At 28.8% G+C, this 18,515-nt stretch overlaps 1 protein-coding gene across 1 annotated transcript; it reads left to right on the top strand.

Moving 5' to 3' along the window:
- LOC133038974 (putative disease resistance protein RGA3) lies at positions 1 to 17,129 on the top strand. Its single transcript, XM_061117703.1, has 4 exons — positions 1 to 83; positions 250 to 571; positions 15,336 to 15,737; positions 15,787 to 17,129. Exons 1-4 carry the CDS (start codon positions 1 to 3, stop codon positions 16,540 to 16,542), a joined length of 1,563 nt encoding a protein of 520 aa, XP_060973686.1. The 3' UTR covers positions 16,543 to 17,129.
- Positions 17,130 to 18,515: the final 1,386 nt, after the last annotated feature.

Raw genomic sequence — 18,515 nt, 5'->3', positions numbered from 1 at the left:
ATGGTGAATGAAAATATTTTGATCAATTTTCCCGAAGCCCTAGATCTTATTTCTCGCTTGTTGAGCGTCAATCCTCTAGACAGGTACTTATATATATAAATATAATAAATATGAATGGATTTTGTTTAAATTATTTATTTTTAGAAAAGTCAAATGCTTTGTGTTGTTCAAATATATATGAATAGAAATTTTAATATGAAGTGTACTTAAACAAATTATAACTAGTATGTTGAATTTTAATTGTTACAGACCAACAGCTGTAGATGTGTTAAACCATCCGTTCATGTGGAAATCAGAGAAGAAAAAAGACTTAATATGTGATGCTGGTGATCTAGAAAAGAATCACCCTTTACTCTCGCAAGCACTTGAAAGTATTTCTGTTGAAGAAATAATCGCAACTGATCATCAGAAACTTATCGATTCTACCACTACTTGGGATCAATTTATTGACGAGGCTATAATTAGTCATATGACTCATTTTAGTCAATATGACTTTACAAGTGTGCGATCGCTCATACGTTTCATCAGAAATTTGTGCATTCATTACAAACAACGTCCTAAATATATTAAGGTACCTTACAATAACCTAGATATAGAATTGAATATCTATTTCAATATAAATATAATTAATTAATTAATTAATTGTTTTGATTTCATATCAGGATCTTATAGGTGTAAGGAATCGAAACGATTTGTACGACAATTATTTCACAATTATATTTCCAAAGCTTTTTATGAAGGTTTACGAAGCAATTTATATATATTGTCGAGGAGAAGAAGACTTTGAAGAATACTTTGAAGATAACAACCAAGAAGACTTCAATATTCTACTACTTTATCAAAATAAAATAGAATAATTTATAGTACATTATAATAAATTTTGTTGGGATTAAACTCACTTAACCTGTCAAGTCAGTATGTCCATCTATTTGCTCATCAGATGAATCTGAAGAGAGCTGCTGCAAGTTATAATAGTTGGCTTTAATACCAACTTAAAGGGGACCCACCAACAACTATATATAGGGATTCCTTTATTCTCAAAGACAGGTCTGAGTTGAGAGTTCTGATCTCTAATCTCCAAAGCTCATACTTTAGATTCAGTTTAGAGAGAGAGAGACCAAGATCATAATGAGTGTGTGTGGAGGGATGTAAAAGGGAGTATCACTCTTGAAGTGATTTCCCTCAATGTGAGGCATTTCTTTATAATTACTTACTGTGTTGAGTTGTAATTTTGGACTCATTCTATTGTGTACAACTGGCTATTCCTATTCAATAAAGATCCACTATTCATTTATTATTGACTTAAGTTTTCTTTGTCTTATTTTCAATTAAGTTCAAGTTTTAGTTTTGTGATTGATTTTAGTTTTGAATTTTGTTTTTTAGACATTATTACTGTTGTAATAACTTGTTTTGAGGGTGGGAATTCACGACAAACTTATTCACTAATATTTTGTTTAAAGAAAAAGTTATTGGAGGGAAATGGTATTTATGTTTGAATTAATTAATTATATGATTGAAGAAAGATATTAACCCAGCTTAATATGACTCATATTATATACATAAAACTCTAATCAACTTTAATTTCTAGTAAATTAGAGAAAGTGATTAGTTGCATCAAATTAAAAGGTATAAGTACAAAAGTTATTAGCTAAGGAAAAAGCTTTCCTCACAATTGAATTGGCCATTTGGAGTCATTCAAGATTAATCCAAATGCTATAATAATTATTGTTCAATCTTGTGACTTTGTGACTCGAAATAGTCTAAAAAGTGTACGGAATTTTATACAAAATGCATAATTTTAGAAAAATTACAACACAAAAATTTTGTAGCACCATCTTGAATTGTACTATTAAGATATTTGGATTGAAATTTTTTGTGTAAAAGCTGAAAGTTTAGGAATACGATTTGATAGATATTAAATTTTGGAGGTACAATTTAGTACATGGACATTAATCGACATATTAATAAAATTGAACAGAATTGGATAGAAGTCTTTAAATTTAACAATCTCAATATTTGAAGGGAATTTTTAATGAAATGAGAAGTTTGAGGACATGATATGGTACATGTCAAAGTTCGAAATTTTTTTTAACGACCTAAAAAATTTGGTAACATAATTTAATACATATTAAAATTCGATAGATAAAATTCTAACTAACTCATAGTAAGATAGTTAAATATCAAATCACATACATTTTAATTGAATGATTATGATAAAACTTCACTAACCATTTCCAAAATTTCATGTAATGATATTGAAAATCACTAATAATACATAAATAATTTAACAAATAATCTAAAGATTTTAATGTCAAAAATAAAACTTTAGTTTTTTCTATAGTTTTCTAAAAGGTAACAAGTAAATTAACAATTAAGTTTCAACTTTCACGTGCCAAAAAGTCACAAAGCCAAAATGTTCAATCAAATCAATAAAAAACATATCTTTATTCATCAACAATGAATAAAAATTACATCTTTACCAAAAAAAAAAAAAGAAAAAGTAAATCTTTGATAGTGTCAAACAAGCTTAGAGAAGAAGTTAGAGACAATAATCTCTGCCATTTTTGAGTGTAATAAAGAAAAGCTTCAAGCTTCAAGCGAAGGTCGGTTATGGCTGATTTTGAGACCATATCTGGCTTAGCTCATACAAAAAATCAGACCCATTTAAGGTTGGCTTATGGAACCGGTACGTACTACACTAAACTCAATACCCATTAATGTTTTATCTGAGAAAGTTTGAATTTTGATGAAGTGGGTTTTGAGTTCAGGCATTTGTCTGTGGAGAAGAATCGTTACATATACATTCGTTTATTTCCAGGGCCTTAGACTCTCCAAAGATCAACTAAAACCTTTTTGGTTCTTTCAGTTAGCTTTGGATTGTTGATATATATGATTGTATCAATGTGTAAATATCAATGAGACTTTTCTTGCTTGTACTTTATCTCTTTCCTTTCATCATCTCAGCTATATATGCCTAAACCCTAGGGTACTTCATTTTCAGGTAACTATTCATCTCGACCTCAACCTTGAATTTATTTCAGCAAATACATTTTAATTTATATATGTTTCTTTGCTTATATCAATTTAAGAATCTAACATAACATATTAATTCAATTATTCCAACTCTCACAAGTAAGCTTCTTTAAATTCTCTCTTTGAACATTATTGCTGTTGTATTGTTGTGACAATTAGTTTTTTGTATTATCTTTTCTTAATTTCATAATGTTTTGTGGATGGGTGAGTATGAGATTGTATGTTAAAAACTATATATAGCTTAAATGTATGTGTAGGAATCAATATGAATGTTTCACATTATGAATGAGATGAGAATGTTAAGCTCCTTGTTTCTTAATTATTATGAAAATTAGTTGTTTGAAATTCTATAGGCATGCAATTAGATAAAACCATATGATATGAGACAATATTTTTCTACAACTACATTGTCTTGTTCTACAATGGTTAAGTACTGTGATGATATTTCAATATTTTTTTTTCTCTTTCTCTTGTCTTTAGAGCATTTGAACCACACAATACATGAAGTGATGAGCCTTTTTCAACTTCAGTATCTGCATCGGAGTTGTTTTTCTACTTCACTCTTCAATCTTATGATGTCTTTGGCCTAGTGTCGCTCTGCTCTGATGAGGTCGGGTGTCTTCTTTTTCGATACATTCTGTCTTTACTCAAAACCGTTATGTTAGATGGAAGTTTGTTGACAGTTGAAAACATGGTAGATCCTTCTCTACTACACTCTTCACTTGACCATTTCGTCTGATGCAACATTCGACCAACCACCCAGCAACCTTCGGCCAACTACCCAGCAACTATCGTCTGATTGTATAAGAGGTATTTTGGTAATTAAAAATACATAAAAAGTATAAATATTGTCCACACCTTATGGAGATATTTTTGTAAATAAAGTATCAATTTGTGTTTTCCATGTAATAATTCTTAAAATATATATTAAACTGTTTGTTTTTAAGATATTAGTTATTTTTTTTTAAATAACAAAATGTAAAAGAAATTACAACGTTAATTAACTTTATCCAATTGCTCGCGGTGTTGCCGTAGAAGATTGTCCTATTGTTTTTTTATCTTAATTAATACTTCAATTGTGTGTGTGTTTTTTATTCTTTCTCAGTTTGTACAATTTTTTTAAGTTAATTATTGTTATTTTATGGTTCATAAAGGGTTCAAGATGATTATGGGTGTGTTCTCTGACTCTTAACCATTTTTAAACATTTTTTTTATTTCTAATTAGAGAAGTGGAGATAATTTGAAAAAAAAAATCATATTTTGTAAAACTATTTTTATATTTTAATTTAAAAATTTTGAAAACAAATAAAAGTCACTTTTAACCACGAATGCTGGCCCCGACCCTAAAATTTAGTGGGTTATAGGAAAAATAAAATATTTTAGGCTTTTATTTAAAAAAAATGTGAATTTTTAAAAGGAGATAATTATTTTTAAGGTGCTGGGCTAGGTGGACTCTAGGCACAGGCTTAGTCTATGCTTGGGGTGAAGCCTGCTCGGCTTCTGGTCTGAACCTCAACCATGGCCCCGACTTGGATTTAGGCTCAGACCGTGATCCCAGTCTAGCCTCGGGACCCCGACTTGACTTGACCCTTGAACCCAGACCCGACTCAAATCTGGACCCAAACACAGACTCGAATTTGAACTTGAACCTCAGTCCAGATCGAACCTTAGCCCTGACTTAGACCCAAAACCCAACTTGATTCCCGACCCTCAGACCCTGACCCTCAAACTTGCACCACGACCCCTATACTTAAATTGCGACGCTCGACCTTTCCCCGAATGTCAACCCTAGGTTGAACCCTTCCTGGACTTAGACCGCGACCTCCTGCTGAGACCCTATCCTTAGTTTGAACCCAGACCTAACTTGGACCTCGGCATCCAACCACCAACCCTAGCCCCAACTCGGACTCGGACCCTAACACCCGATCCTGAAATGAAATAATCAAAAGCAATTGAGTCATGAATAAGAGAGTAGTATAGATCATGAAATGAAATAGGATGAGTACAAAAAATTTTCTGCTTGTTAAATGGTATTTGGAAATTTTATACTTGGAAGCTAAGTAGCAAGTAATTTGGATCTCATATTACATATTTTATGTCTTTGAAAGTTTTATCCCATATTGATTAGAGAGTACTAACTTTACTCTTTATTTTTTATATAATCAAATCAACTTAATATGACTCATATTATATACAATACAACCCTAAGCAACTTCAATTTCTAGTAAATTAGAGAAAGTGATTTTCATATTAGCTCCGACAATCATTACCAAGTACCAAAATGCATACCTCTTCCATATGTTAAAAATAAAACAAAATCGAAAATTATTAAAAAAAAAACAGAACATAATATAGACAAAGTTAACATATCCCTGCCATTCTGAAGATTGCACATCTGCACTCGAACTCAAAAATGATCAGCTTCTCAATGTTTCTTCGTATTATTATTATTATTATGGTCAAAACTCAAAAAAAATCTCTTCACAATGATAGATCAGACCAGAGCAAGCTCCAAACCAAGACCACGAATTTCGTCGCCAACCTTAAAAATCACAGTCTCCTCCCTTCGCGTTGGTTTCTCTTCCGACGGAGGTGAGATCGGGAGCTTCATCGCTGGCTCCCTTCTCTCTCTTTCTCCATGCTGCGAACCCCTCTCACGCTCTCTCCGTCGTTCTCTTAGCCACTCGATGCATCTCGACCTTGTTGGTCTCGGTCTCTTCCATTCTCTCTATCTCCATCAGCTTCATCTAACAAGGAGTATCTCAATGATGAAGCCACCGTCCGCTGCCCAGATTGAGACCAACAAGATCGTCCGCCGCCACCGTCCGCGCCCACTGTGAAAAATGTGTTCTTTTGATATATGATTCTTTTGCTTTATTTATATTATTATTATTTTAGGGGTTTTAATTAACTAATTTGTATATGTTTTTAGTATATTTGGGTATGTAATTTTTTTCTTTTTTTAAATTTCCAGAACATTCTAGCAACCGTATAGATCTCCCACATATATATATATAGTATTTTTGTACTTTGTGTGAGTAGATTGCTTTCTCTCTCTCTCTCGTAGTGTTCAGTGATCATAGCCTTCATCGTTTTACAATTAAATCTTTCTTCCTTTCTTTTACGATTAATATAACTTGAAAAGGTAAAGTATTATATATATATAATCCATCTAATTAGTTATAATTGTAGGTAAATATGTCTTATAAATCAAGAAAATAACTTTTATAAACTGTTTTTTTTTTTTCAAACCTTGATTTGAGTTTTTGTACGTAGGATTCATACATTATTCTTCTTTATCTATATATTTGAATATTAATGTATTTATCCTATATTAGACTCTTTTATTCTTCTTTTTTTCTAATATAATTATTAATTAGTTTAAAAAAACCTATTAATTTTTTGTCAAGTTTTTCTTATAATTATTTTTTTAAGTTTTTAAAAAAAATAGGATCAAAAGAGATGGAAAAAAAGAAAAAAAAGAAAATTTGTAGATAGAAATAAGTTGTAATTTATTTTTAAAAATAATTACTATGATAACTATTTAATTAAATTGTTCACTTTATCTTTTTCACATTTTTCTAAAATATAAATTTTTGATCACTTTAACTTATCAATACTTTTTTTTTTTCAGTTTTAAACAAAATATCTATAAGTAAACTTTATTTATGTTTATAAAACAAAATATCTATAACTATTTTTTTTTCAAAAATAATAAAAATAAGTATAAGATACTATAAATTGACATTAGCATTTTAATAAAATACTAAATTCTGATAGATTTTCAGTTATTTAAATCTAAATTCTTAATTTAATATTATTATATATTTTTTTCAAAATATTTTAAAGTATTCATGATATTTTTTTTAATGAAATCATAAATTTTTAAACATTTATAGCTATTTTAAATTCAAATCCTAAATTTGATACTTAAAAATTTACTAATAAATTACAAAAAACACACAAAAATGTGTGTAATTAAAAATAATATCATATAATAAATAAACAAATTGAACATGAGGATAGGGGTGCTATTTCTAAGCGCGGTTTGTTTCCTAATTATCAAATAAACATTAGTAAAAAGAGAGTATATATTTATTTTATTATAAATTTTGGTAATAATTTAATGATAATATTTTTAAAAGACTATTATTTTTTACTCTCCAATAATAATCTATGTCATTTTTTTTTATTAACCTAATTATTTTTTTTTTCATATATTTACAGATTTTTCAATAATGGCAATTTGTTCTTCAAACCTATACTACCCTTCCCAATCTCTTGGGTGGGGAGTGTTGACACCTTCAACAACACAAATAAAGGTTTTTTTCTTTTAAAAAAATAAAATAAATAAATTTGTTGATTTTATTAATGGTACAAATTAAAAAAGAGAAATTAATTATTATTATTATTTTTTACAGATACCTGAAAATAATATTTATAAACCAATTTGGTACTTACTATGGGAAAAATTATGCGGCAATATTCGATGTTGGAATTGCGTAAGTAATATTATTTTTTTCTTTATATTTAAAAAAAATTAAAAATTAAAAAATTATGATATAAAATGTTATAATATATATTAATACATAGAAATGTTATTGAAATACAGAATGCAAATATAACAATTTCTGGATATGATCACAACCAATATATTGGTAATTTGGGAGACTTGATGGCTAATCAATTTGAAAATATTACTGAAACTTTTACTGCTCGACCAACTTCTAAGGGCTTAATATTCATAAGGTATAAATAATATTTTCTATTGTGCTATTTTTATATTGTCTTCTTAAATTATTTAGAGATTTTTACACCACATACAAGTTTTCAACTTTTTTACCTTTTTATTGTGGGACAGAATTTTTTTCAAAAATAATGTATAATTTTTTTACTGTTTACTGTGATAATTTTTCATTGTTATTCGGTTGTTTTTTAGTTATTTTACTGTTGTTTTAATTATTCAGTTTTATTATTTTACGGTTGTTTTATAAAAAAAAAAATATTTTTGTAAGAAATTTTATGTGACAGTAAAATTATAAATTTTTATCAAAAATTCTATATTTTTGTAAAAATCTTATTATTTATTTAATTAGTAATTGCACACTATGAAATTTAAGAGCATTGGAATAAATATACAATATTTTAGGTTTATATATATACTAATTATATATTTTTTTCAGCAGCTAATATACTTAATATCAATTTTTGTCTATTTTTGTTATTACTTATTACTATACAATATGTTTGACTTTGTCTTTGGAGAAAAAATGAAAATAAAATATTATTAAAAAATTAATAATTTATTTTATACATGTTATTTATTTTGGTGTTAGAACTGTGTATGAAAAAATATAATTAATTGTTAAATAATTAGTTAGAATATAGTGTAAGTTTGCAACAAAATATAATTAGAAATAGTTAATTAATTATGAAGAAAAAAGTGAGTGGCAATACTCTTAATTTTTGTAATTAAATAAATTAATATGTATTGTATTTGTTGTGATTAAATTTATTAAAAAGAAAAATATTTATTATTAACATATTTATATATTTACATTTATAGGGATATAATTGAGGAACTTATTGAATTTCACAACTTGGGAAAAGTTTATTTGAATCTTACTCCATCAAATATTTTGGTTCAAAAAGAAGTGAATGGTATTCTTAGAGCAGAATTGGCCAAAAATACTTGTATGACTAAAACAAGTGAATATTCTTCATCAGGTAATTAATTAGTTGAAATATTTATTTAACCCACTTTGTAATAAAGTTTATATATGTATATTCATTGTACTAACTGAGAAATTATAATTATATATTATGTTAGATTGTAATAAATTTGGTTGGAAAGCAAATGATGCTGCGGAAACAATCAAAGGAAATATGTTTAGTTTCGGATGCATTTTATTTTTCATTATCACCAACGGTAGACATCCTTTTGGAGACAATTCTTACTCTCGCCAATACAATATTGAACATAATAACATGGTGAATGAAAATATTTTGATCAATTTTCCCGAAGCCCTAGGTCTTATTTCTCGCTTGTTGAGCGTCAATCCTCTAGACAGGTACTTACATATATAAATATAATATATATGAATGGATTTTATTTAAATTATTTATTTATAGAAAAATCAAATGCTTTGTGTTGTTCAAATATATATGAATAGAAATTTTAATGTGAAGTGTACTTAACAAATTATAACTAGTATATTGAATTTTAATTGTTACAGACCAACAGCTGTAGATGTGTTAAACCATCCGTTCATGTGAAAATCAGAGAAGAAAAAAGACTTAATATGTGATGCTGGTGATCTAGAAAAGAGTCATCATTTACTATCGCAAGCACTTGAAAGTATTTCTATTGAAGAAATAATTGCAACTGATTATCAAAAACGTACCGATTCCACCACTACTTGGGATCAATTTATTGACGAGGCTATAATTAGTCATATGACTCATTTTAGTCAATATGACTTTACAAGTGTGCGATCGCTCATACGTTTCACCAGAAATTTGTGCATTCATTACAAACAACGTCCTAAATATATTAAGGTACCTTACAATAACCTAGATATAGAATTGAATATCTATTTCAATATAAATATAATTAATTAATTAATTGTTTTGATTTCATATCAGGATCTTATAGGTGTAAGGAATCGGAACGATTTGTACGACAATTATTTTACAATTATATTTCCAAAGCTTTTTATGAAGGTTTACGAAGCAATTTATATATATTGTCGAGGAGAAGAAGACTTTGAAGAATACTTTGAAGATAACAACCAAGAAGACTTCAATATTCTACTACTTTATCAAAATAAAATTGAATAATTTATAGTACATTATAATAAACTTTGTTGGGATTAAACTTACTTAACCTGTCAAGTCAGCATGTCCATCTATTTGCTCATCAGATGAATCTGAAGAAAGCTGCTGCAAGTTATAACAGTTGGCTTTAATACCAACTTAAAGGGGACCCACCAGCAACTATATATAGGGATTCCTCTATTCTCAAAGACAGGTTTGAGTAGAGAGTTCTGATCTCTAATCTCCAAAGCTCATACTTTAGATTCAGTTTAGAGAGAGAGAGAGTCCAAGATCATAATGAGTGTGTGTGGAGGGATGTAAAAGGGAGTATCACTCTTGAAGTGATTTTCCTTAATGTGAGGTATTTCTTTGTAATTACTTACTGTGTTGAGTTGTAATTTTGGACTCATTCTATTGTGTACTACTGACTATTCCTATTCAATAAAGATCCACAATTCATTCATTATTGAGTTACGTTTTTTTTGTCTTATTTTCAATTAAGTTCAAGTTTTAGTTTTGTGATTTGTTTTAATTTTGAATTATTTTTTTTGGACATTATTATTGTTGTAACAACTTGTTTTAAGGGTGGGGATTCACCAGAAACTTATTACCTAATTTTTTGTTTAAAGAAAAAGTTATTGGAGGGATTTAGTATTTATGTTTTAAATTAATTTTATGGTTGAAGAAAGGTATTATGACTCATATTATATACAATAAAATCTTAATCAACTTCAATTTCTAGTAAATTAGACAAAGTGATTAGTTGCATCAAATTAAAAGGTATAAGTACAAAAGTGATTAGCTAAGGAAAAAGATTTCCTCACAACAATTGAACTGGCCATTTGGAGTCATTCAAGATTAATCGAAATGCTATAATAATTATTGATCAATCTTGTGACTTTGTGACTCAAAATAGTCTAAATAGTGTACGAAATTTTATACAAAATGCATAATTTTAGAAAAATGTTGTACAACACAAAATTTTTAGCACCATCTTGAATTGTACTAATTAGATATTTGGATTGAAATTTTTTTTATAAACGCTGAAAGTTTAGGAGTACGATTTGATAGATATTAAATTTTGGAGGTACAATTCAGTACATGGGCAATCGACATATTAATAATATTGAACAAAATTAGATAGAAGTCTTTGAATCTAACAATCTAAATATTTAAAAGGAATTTTTAATGAAATGAGAAATTTGAGGACATGATGTGGTACATGTCAAAGTTCGATTTTTTTTTAACGACCTAAAAGATTTGGTAACATGATTTGATACATATTAAAATTCGATAGACAAAATCCTAACTAACCCAAATAATTAAATATCAAATCACATACATTTTAGAGATAATTACGCCAGCAGACGAAAATTTGGAAAAAACATCATAAGTAACGCTGATAATTTTTATTGTAGAATATACCCTTAATTTTATAATATTTTTTGACAAGTATATACATGCTTATTGTTTTCTTTTTCTCTCTTTTTATATGTACGCTAGTTTATTTTTTCTTTTTTAAACATATATATGTATCTCCTCTCTATTTTTTTTTTTTTATAGACTCATGTATTTCCAAGCTATATATATGTATATATATATATATTTTTCATTTTATAATAATAGTCTGATTCTTTTTTAAAAGATGGGATACTTATCAATATTTTCTCTATTATTTTTTTAATAAAATCTTTTCTAATAACACAAGTCATTGTTTGGTCTCAAAAGTTATACCATTACAACATACTCTTCAATTAAATTATTTGAATATGTGGAAAGCATATATTTCTTTACCGTTACTAGAAAAGATAATCGAAATTAAAAGTAACATTTTAATTTCTTTTGGTTTAATTGACAAACAAAAACAATCAAAATTTATGTTTAAACAAAATAAAATATAACTAACTAATTTCATTGGTTATTAAAAAATATTTTGATATTTAATATTTAAAAGTTACTAAATTGTATGCTACATAAGTTTACTTTATAATGCAATGTTGATCGATTTCTGTAATATATTTCAGTTACATCTTTTGATATGTGGGAAACATATATTTTTTAAGACTAATATTTTTTAGTAACATTTTAGTTACTAAATTGTATTCTCTTTTTTACAGAACAATTTTGGTAGATTTTTAAAATAACTTATAAGGAAAACATAAGAAAAATAAAATTCAAGTTACACGGCTATTTGTTTGAGCTCAAGAGTGACACCATTTTGATCTATTTTTTCAAGATAATTCTTTTGATATGTGGAACCATAGATTTTTTCACCGAATAAAATTTTCAGAATTAACCTTATAGTCCTTTTTATATTTTTTAATGAAAAAAAAGCAACCAATAACTTAAATAAAATCCAATATGTCAACTAATTTCATATTACTAAAACTAATTTGTAATTTTATACATAAAAGTTACTGTATGGTATACATTCTTTATAAATTTATTTTATAGAATTATTTCAATAACATCACACAATAATTATATAAATATTAAAAAATATGTATTTATTTTGCTAATATAAACTATTTAGTACCTTATTAGATTTTAAATATATTTAAAGGTAACGTAAAAGTTACTATAAAAATAAACAAGTAAAAAAGTAACATAAGTGTATTTTGATCAACAATTTATACCTATTTATTATTATAATTATAATTAACTAGCGAGAATAAGAAATAAATATATATGAGATAATATTATCTCACAAACTATTTAATATCTTAGTATCTTATTTTCTTTAATAACATCTCATAATTTTTAAATATAATTTTTTTTATTAACAACATTTAATAAATTAAAATGTTGCTTTTTATTTTAAATATATATTTTCCATATATTAAAATGGTTACATTAAGAAATAGGTTGGAATGATTATATTTTTAAGGCCACTAAACTAACGGTGTAGTTTGAAAAAATAATAAGGATAAATATTAAAAAAGAAAAAAAATAAATTGTTATTAAAAAAAGAAAAGAAAAGAAAAAAAAAAGAGAAAGAAAAAAAAAAGTGGACAGAAAAAAAAGATAGCAAAAGTGGCTCACAACACAATACAAGAAATATGAGTAATTGAGTATATTATTTATATTTCGGTAGAACTAACACTCTTTTAAACTAATTAAATTAATTTTGTTATTTTCATAAATAATTATGTAATCAAGTATATATATGAAAAATCCCCTACATTTTAATTGAATGATTAGTATAAAACTTCACTAACCATTTCCAAAATTTCACCATATTGAAAATCACTTATAATACCTAAATAATTTAGCAAATCTAAAGATTTTAATGTCAAAAATAAAACTTTAGTTTTTTTCTATAGTTTTCTAAAAGGTAACAAGTAAATTAACAATTAAGTTTCAACTTTCACGTGCCAAAAAGTCACAAAGCCAAAATGTTCAATCATATCAATAAAAAAACATATCTTTATTCATCAACAATGAATAAAAATTACATCTTTACCAAAAAAAGAGAAAAAGTTTAATCTTTGAAAGTGTCAAACAAGCTTAGAGTAGAAGTTAGAGACAATAATCTCTGCCATTTTTGAGTGTAATAAAGAAAAGCTTCAAGCTTCAAGCTAAGGTTGGTTATGGCTGATTCCAAGGTTGAGACCATATCTGGCTTAGCTCATACAAAAAATCAGACCCATTTAAGGTTGGCACTAAACTCAATAGCCATTAATGTTTTATCTGAGAAAGTTTGAATTTTGATGAAGTGGGTTTTGAGTTCAGGCATTTGTCTGTGGAGAAGAATCGTTACAAATTAAGTAATGTTGGTTTCTTCTAACTTAAGTAATGTAAAATTTTCTTTTTCTTTTTCCAAATTAATAACTTAAACTCAGCCTTAAAATAACCCCAAATACGACAAAAGAAATCTTTGCATAAAGACCTCCTTGCCCTTCAAGCTAATTTAAATAATTATAAACTCCAAAGGGTAAATTGGTCAATTACCAAATCCCAAAAAATTCTAACGCCTCTAATATCTAACAATGATATCCCGATAATATTCTAAATCATATAAAATACGACTCTCTAAAGACCCAACGTCGCTTTCCACAGCTTCCGAACACAATCACAGAAATTGAGAAATTTACATAAATAACATAATAAACATATACGAACTCAAATAAATTCCCATAATATGTATTATATAAATAATAACAAAATCTCATAGATAAACCCTAATTATTTAATAATCCAAGGTATTAATCATATGCGGTCTTTACAGTTAGTCTTTGTATAGAGTTAGTTATACAGTTGTTTGTAGCTGTTAACTAACACCTTTTTCTATTGAATTTAGAAGTGGATGATGAAATTTGTTTGTTATTTTTTTTTTTTGGGTAATTGAGTTTTGGGCTTGTAATTTTTGGAATAAAGTTTGAAACTTGATCCGTTGTTCTTTCTAAAGTTCATTAGTTCATTAGTTTTCCATGCTTGTGTTTTTGTGATATCTGAGATTCTAACCTAAGCTTTGATGAAAAAGGGAAAAGGGTGTTCTTGTTTTTTTGGTAAAATTGTAGTTTTTGGTTTAATTCAAGTTGGAAATTTGACAAGTAATTTGGTTGTTATTGTTTATAAATTATAGTACTATTTTGGAAGTTAGTCAATCTCTGTGCAGAGTTAGTTATAGAGTTGTTTGTAGATGTCAACTAACACCTTTTTGTTTCTTTCAGTTAATTTTGGATTCTTGATATGATTGTATCAGTGTAAAAATATCAATGAGACTTTTCTTTCTTCTTCTTTATCTCTTTCCTTTCACTATCTCAGCTGTGTCTAAACCCTATAACTAGGATACTTCATTTTCTACTGAATATAGAAGTGGATGCTGAAATCGGTTTTTGTTTGGGTAATTGAGCTTTTGGGTTTGTAACTTCTGGATAAAGTTTGAAACTTGACAAATAGTTTTGATTTGGACTCTGTTTTATCAAGAGGGAAACCAAATTCATTGTTTTTTCGTTTTTTAAGATGGTAGTTACTGAAAGCTTTGATAGTGTCTTTCATGAGCTTATGCTTGTTGATTGTTACTACATATGGTTTTCGGACTATTACTGCGTAGAAATTTACGTTCTTTATAGCGAATTTAGAAGTTGATGCTGAAATTGTGCTGTAGTCTCTTCCAGCTGTAGAAAAGAGGAATTTTTTTTAAGGAGTAATTACAGCTTGGGATTGCAATTCTTGGAATGAAAGTCGAAACTTGGACAATTACTTTGATCTGGGTTCTGTTTATCAAGAGAGAACCTAATTCATTAGTGTTTTTTAATGGTAATCTTATCTCATAAGTTGATGCATGTTGATTGTTACTAAGCATGATGCCCTATTATACTTAGGTTGGTAAGTTAGCTGGTTCGATGATTTTCCTTGTTTTGAATTTCTGGTTCGATGATTTTCCTTGTTTCGAATTTCTGGTTTCTATATATTAGTCTTTTGTTACTCATAGAATTATTCGGAAATCTCTATACTATCTCTAATACTACTTAGCAATTTAGATTCTTCATCCTGAACTTAGGCTTGCTTCTAAAGATGTCCTTGAATTCTTTCGAGGAAATAAGGAAGCAAATCTCAAAAAGTTGAAGAAAATGTTGCAGTCTGCTAATGTTCTACTCAATGATGCCGAGCAGAAACAACTTGGAGATGACAATGTGAAGAAGTGGCTTGAAGATCTTAAAGAAGTAGTTTATGAAGCTGATCATGTGATGGACAAGATCAACACTGAAGCCTTGCGAATCAAGATGGAGAAAGGTGAACTCGAAAGCACAACAAGTAAGTCCTTGAGCTTTTTCAAAAAGTTTTATAATCCATTTAAAAAAGCTTTGACATGTGAAGTAGAGAAGATTCTTGATACATTAGATGATCTTTTAGCTCACACAAAATACCTTGATTTGAAAAAAGTAGATATGAAAACAACTTTACAACATAGACCACATGCCCCTTTGCTAGAGGATTCTAATTAAGGTCTATGGAAGGGAGAGTGATAGAAAGGCTATTGTTAAGCTAGTCTTGTCTCATGATGTTGGTGACCATAACATCTCTGTTATTTCTATAGTAGGGATGGGTGGTATAGGCAAAACTACGCTTGTCCAAAGCGTGTATGCAGATGCCAGTGTCAAACAACACTTTGACTTGAAAGCATGGGTAACTATCTCCGTCGATTTTGATGTTTTAAAAATAAGCAAACTTATTTTGGAGGCAATCACTAAACGAAGATGTGATGCAGAAGAGGTACATCAACTTCAAAATGAATTGAAAAGTGCATTGTTTGGGAAAAAGTTTTTTTTTGTTCTTGATGATGTATGGAATGAGAATTATTTGTTGTGGGACTCTTTGAAAAGTTGTTTTCAATTTGGCGAGCAAGGAAGTAAAATTATTGTGACCATGCGGAGCAAGGATATTGCATTGATGATGAAGACAAATGTTCAACCTTACGATCTTCAAGTAATGTCTGACGATAATTGTTGGAAGTTGTTTGCAGAACACGTCTTCGATGATATAGACTCCAATGAGGTACATCTAGAATTGGAGGAATTTGGAAAGCAAATTGTTGAAAAGTGCAAGGGTCTTCCTTTAGCTGTAAAATCGATGGCTGGACTTTTGAAATGTACGTCAAATCATGAAGAATGGAGGCATGTATTGCAAAGTGATATCTGGGAGTTGCCAAATCGCCTTAACATTAGAATTGTTCCGGCTTTATGGTAGAGCTACCACTTCTTACCTCCTTATTTGAAACCATGTTTTTCTCATCTTTCAATCTTTCCCAAAGATTATGAATTTCAAAAAGATGACAAAGATAAAATAATCTTAATTTGGATGGCAGAAGGTCTTTTGCAACCTCAGAAAGGGAAAAGAATTGAAGATGTTGGGGAAGAGTATTGGAATGCTTTAATATCAAAATCGTTTTTTCAAAGAAACAATACATGGAATCTTAATATTTCTATGCATGATCTTATGCATGATTTAGCTATGCATATATCAGGTCAAAGTTGCTTTATTTATGATAGTTGTAACGACTCTGGCAAGCTAATAACCAATAGCAAGATTCGCCATCTATCATACATGAAGGACTTGAAAGATACAATAGAATTTGACAACTTCTCTAGAGTGAAGCATTTGCGTACCCTGTTGGCTTTGCCATTACGACATATATGGAGATCACTTGAGACCCAATTTAAGCTTGAAATGGTGTTAAAGGATGGAGGATGCTTAAAAACTCTTTCTTTGTCACAATCGCATATCACAAACTTGCCTGATTCAATTGGCAATTTAAAACAACTCAGGTATTTGGATGTCTCTGGCACAAAAATCAAAGAGTTACCTCTTTCAATTTGTGAGTTATACAATTTGGAAACACTCTTATTGATGTATTGTAATGATCTCACACAATTGCCAACCAACATTTCCAACTCAATCAACTTGCGTCATCTTGTAACAAGGTGGACTCGTTTAAAAGAGATGCCACCAAATATCTGTAATATGACAAATCTTCAGAGGTTAAGTGATTTTGTTTTGTGTAAAAGTGGTGGATCGAGGATCAAAGAGTTGGGTAAGTTGGAGAATCTGCATGGAAGCTTACATGTTTCAGGCCTTAGCTATGTTAATGATGTGAGTGATGTTTTGGAAGGCGAACTGAGGAACAAAAAGTATCTTGACGAGCTCATTCTTTCATGGAATGGCACGAAAGATAACTCAACAAAGGAAAAAGAAGTACTTAATGCACTCCAACCACATGTAAATTTAAAGAAACTCGAAATTATTGGTTATAACGGTACAAGTCTGCCAGATTGGGTAACGCATCCATCATATCGTAACTTGGAAGAGGTTGATCTACACTGTGAAAATTGTTGCCAGCCGCTGTTATCATTTCAACAACTAAGTTCACTGAGATATTTTCGTGTTACCTGCATTGATATGCATGATGAATTTCGTAGTATTTCTTTGAATAAGCCCTTTCTATTCTTAGCAAGATTAGAACTTGTTAGAATAGATATGTTGGATTGGTCGTTTATTAATAAGAGTGACAAACAAGTGAGATTTTTCGTTGTTTAAAGCAATTTGATTTGAAAAGATGCGGGAAGCTAAATGTGGCATTACCTGGGTGTAATTTTCCATCATTAGAAGTCATCAACGTTGTACATTGTGATGAAATGGTAACTATATTTCCAACAAGTACTCACATTGACTCTGCATATTCTTCCCTCAAAACGTTGAGCATAAATAATTGCTCAAGGTTGGAAACCTTTTCAGTGATGGGGTTGCCACCTTCTTTAAGAAGTCTATACATCACATCATGTGATATGCTCGTGGATAATCGCATGAAATGGAATTTACAAAGTCTCCCATCATTGAATGATTTAGATCTCTGCCGTTGTGAAGTTGTGGTGGATTCATTTCCAGAGGAATGGCTGCTCCCACCATCTTTAAAAGCTCTTAAGGTTTTCAACTGCAATAACCTCAGAGCTCTAACACCTCACCTCCCTTCGTCGATTAGAACTTCGATTTTTGGAAAAGCTGGAGTGATTACCACCAACAGAACTGCCTCAAAGTATTAATTATTTGTCAATAGAAGGATGTAGTCTGTTAATTCCGAGGTGCAAGGAAGGAACAGGGGAAGATTGGTCCAAAATTCAACACATACCAAACATACTAACCCAAGAAACAGAACATAATAAGAC

Source organism: Cannabis sativa, chromosome 6 (genome assembly GCF_029168945.1).
Source record: "Cannabis sativa cultivar Pink pepper isolate KNU-18-1 chromosome 6, ASM2916894v1, whole genome shotgun sequence".
NCBI lineage: Eukaryota > Viridiplantae > Streptophyta > Magnoliopsida > Rosales > Cannabaceae > Cannabis > Cannabis sativa.
The sequence above is the reverse complement of the archived record's forward strand: the minus strand, read 5'-3'. Positions and strand labels throughout refer to the sequence as shown.

Excerpts from the sequence above, each read along its gene's own strand:
- LOC133038974 (XM_061117703.1), top strand. The coding sequence starts at position 1 with ATGGTGAATGAAAATATTTTGATCAATTTTCCCGAAGCCCTAGATCTT. Across the intron at positions 84-249 it reads AGCGTCAATCCTCTAGACAG|ACCAACAGCTGTAGATGTGT; the intron begins GTACTTATATAT and ends TAATTGTTACAG. Across the intron at positions 572-15,335 it reads AACGTCCTAAATATATTAAG|ATTCTTCATCCTGAACTTAG; the intron begins GTACCTTACAAT and ends TTAGCAATTTAG.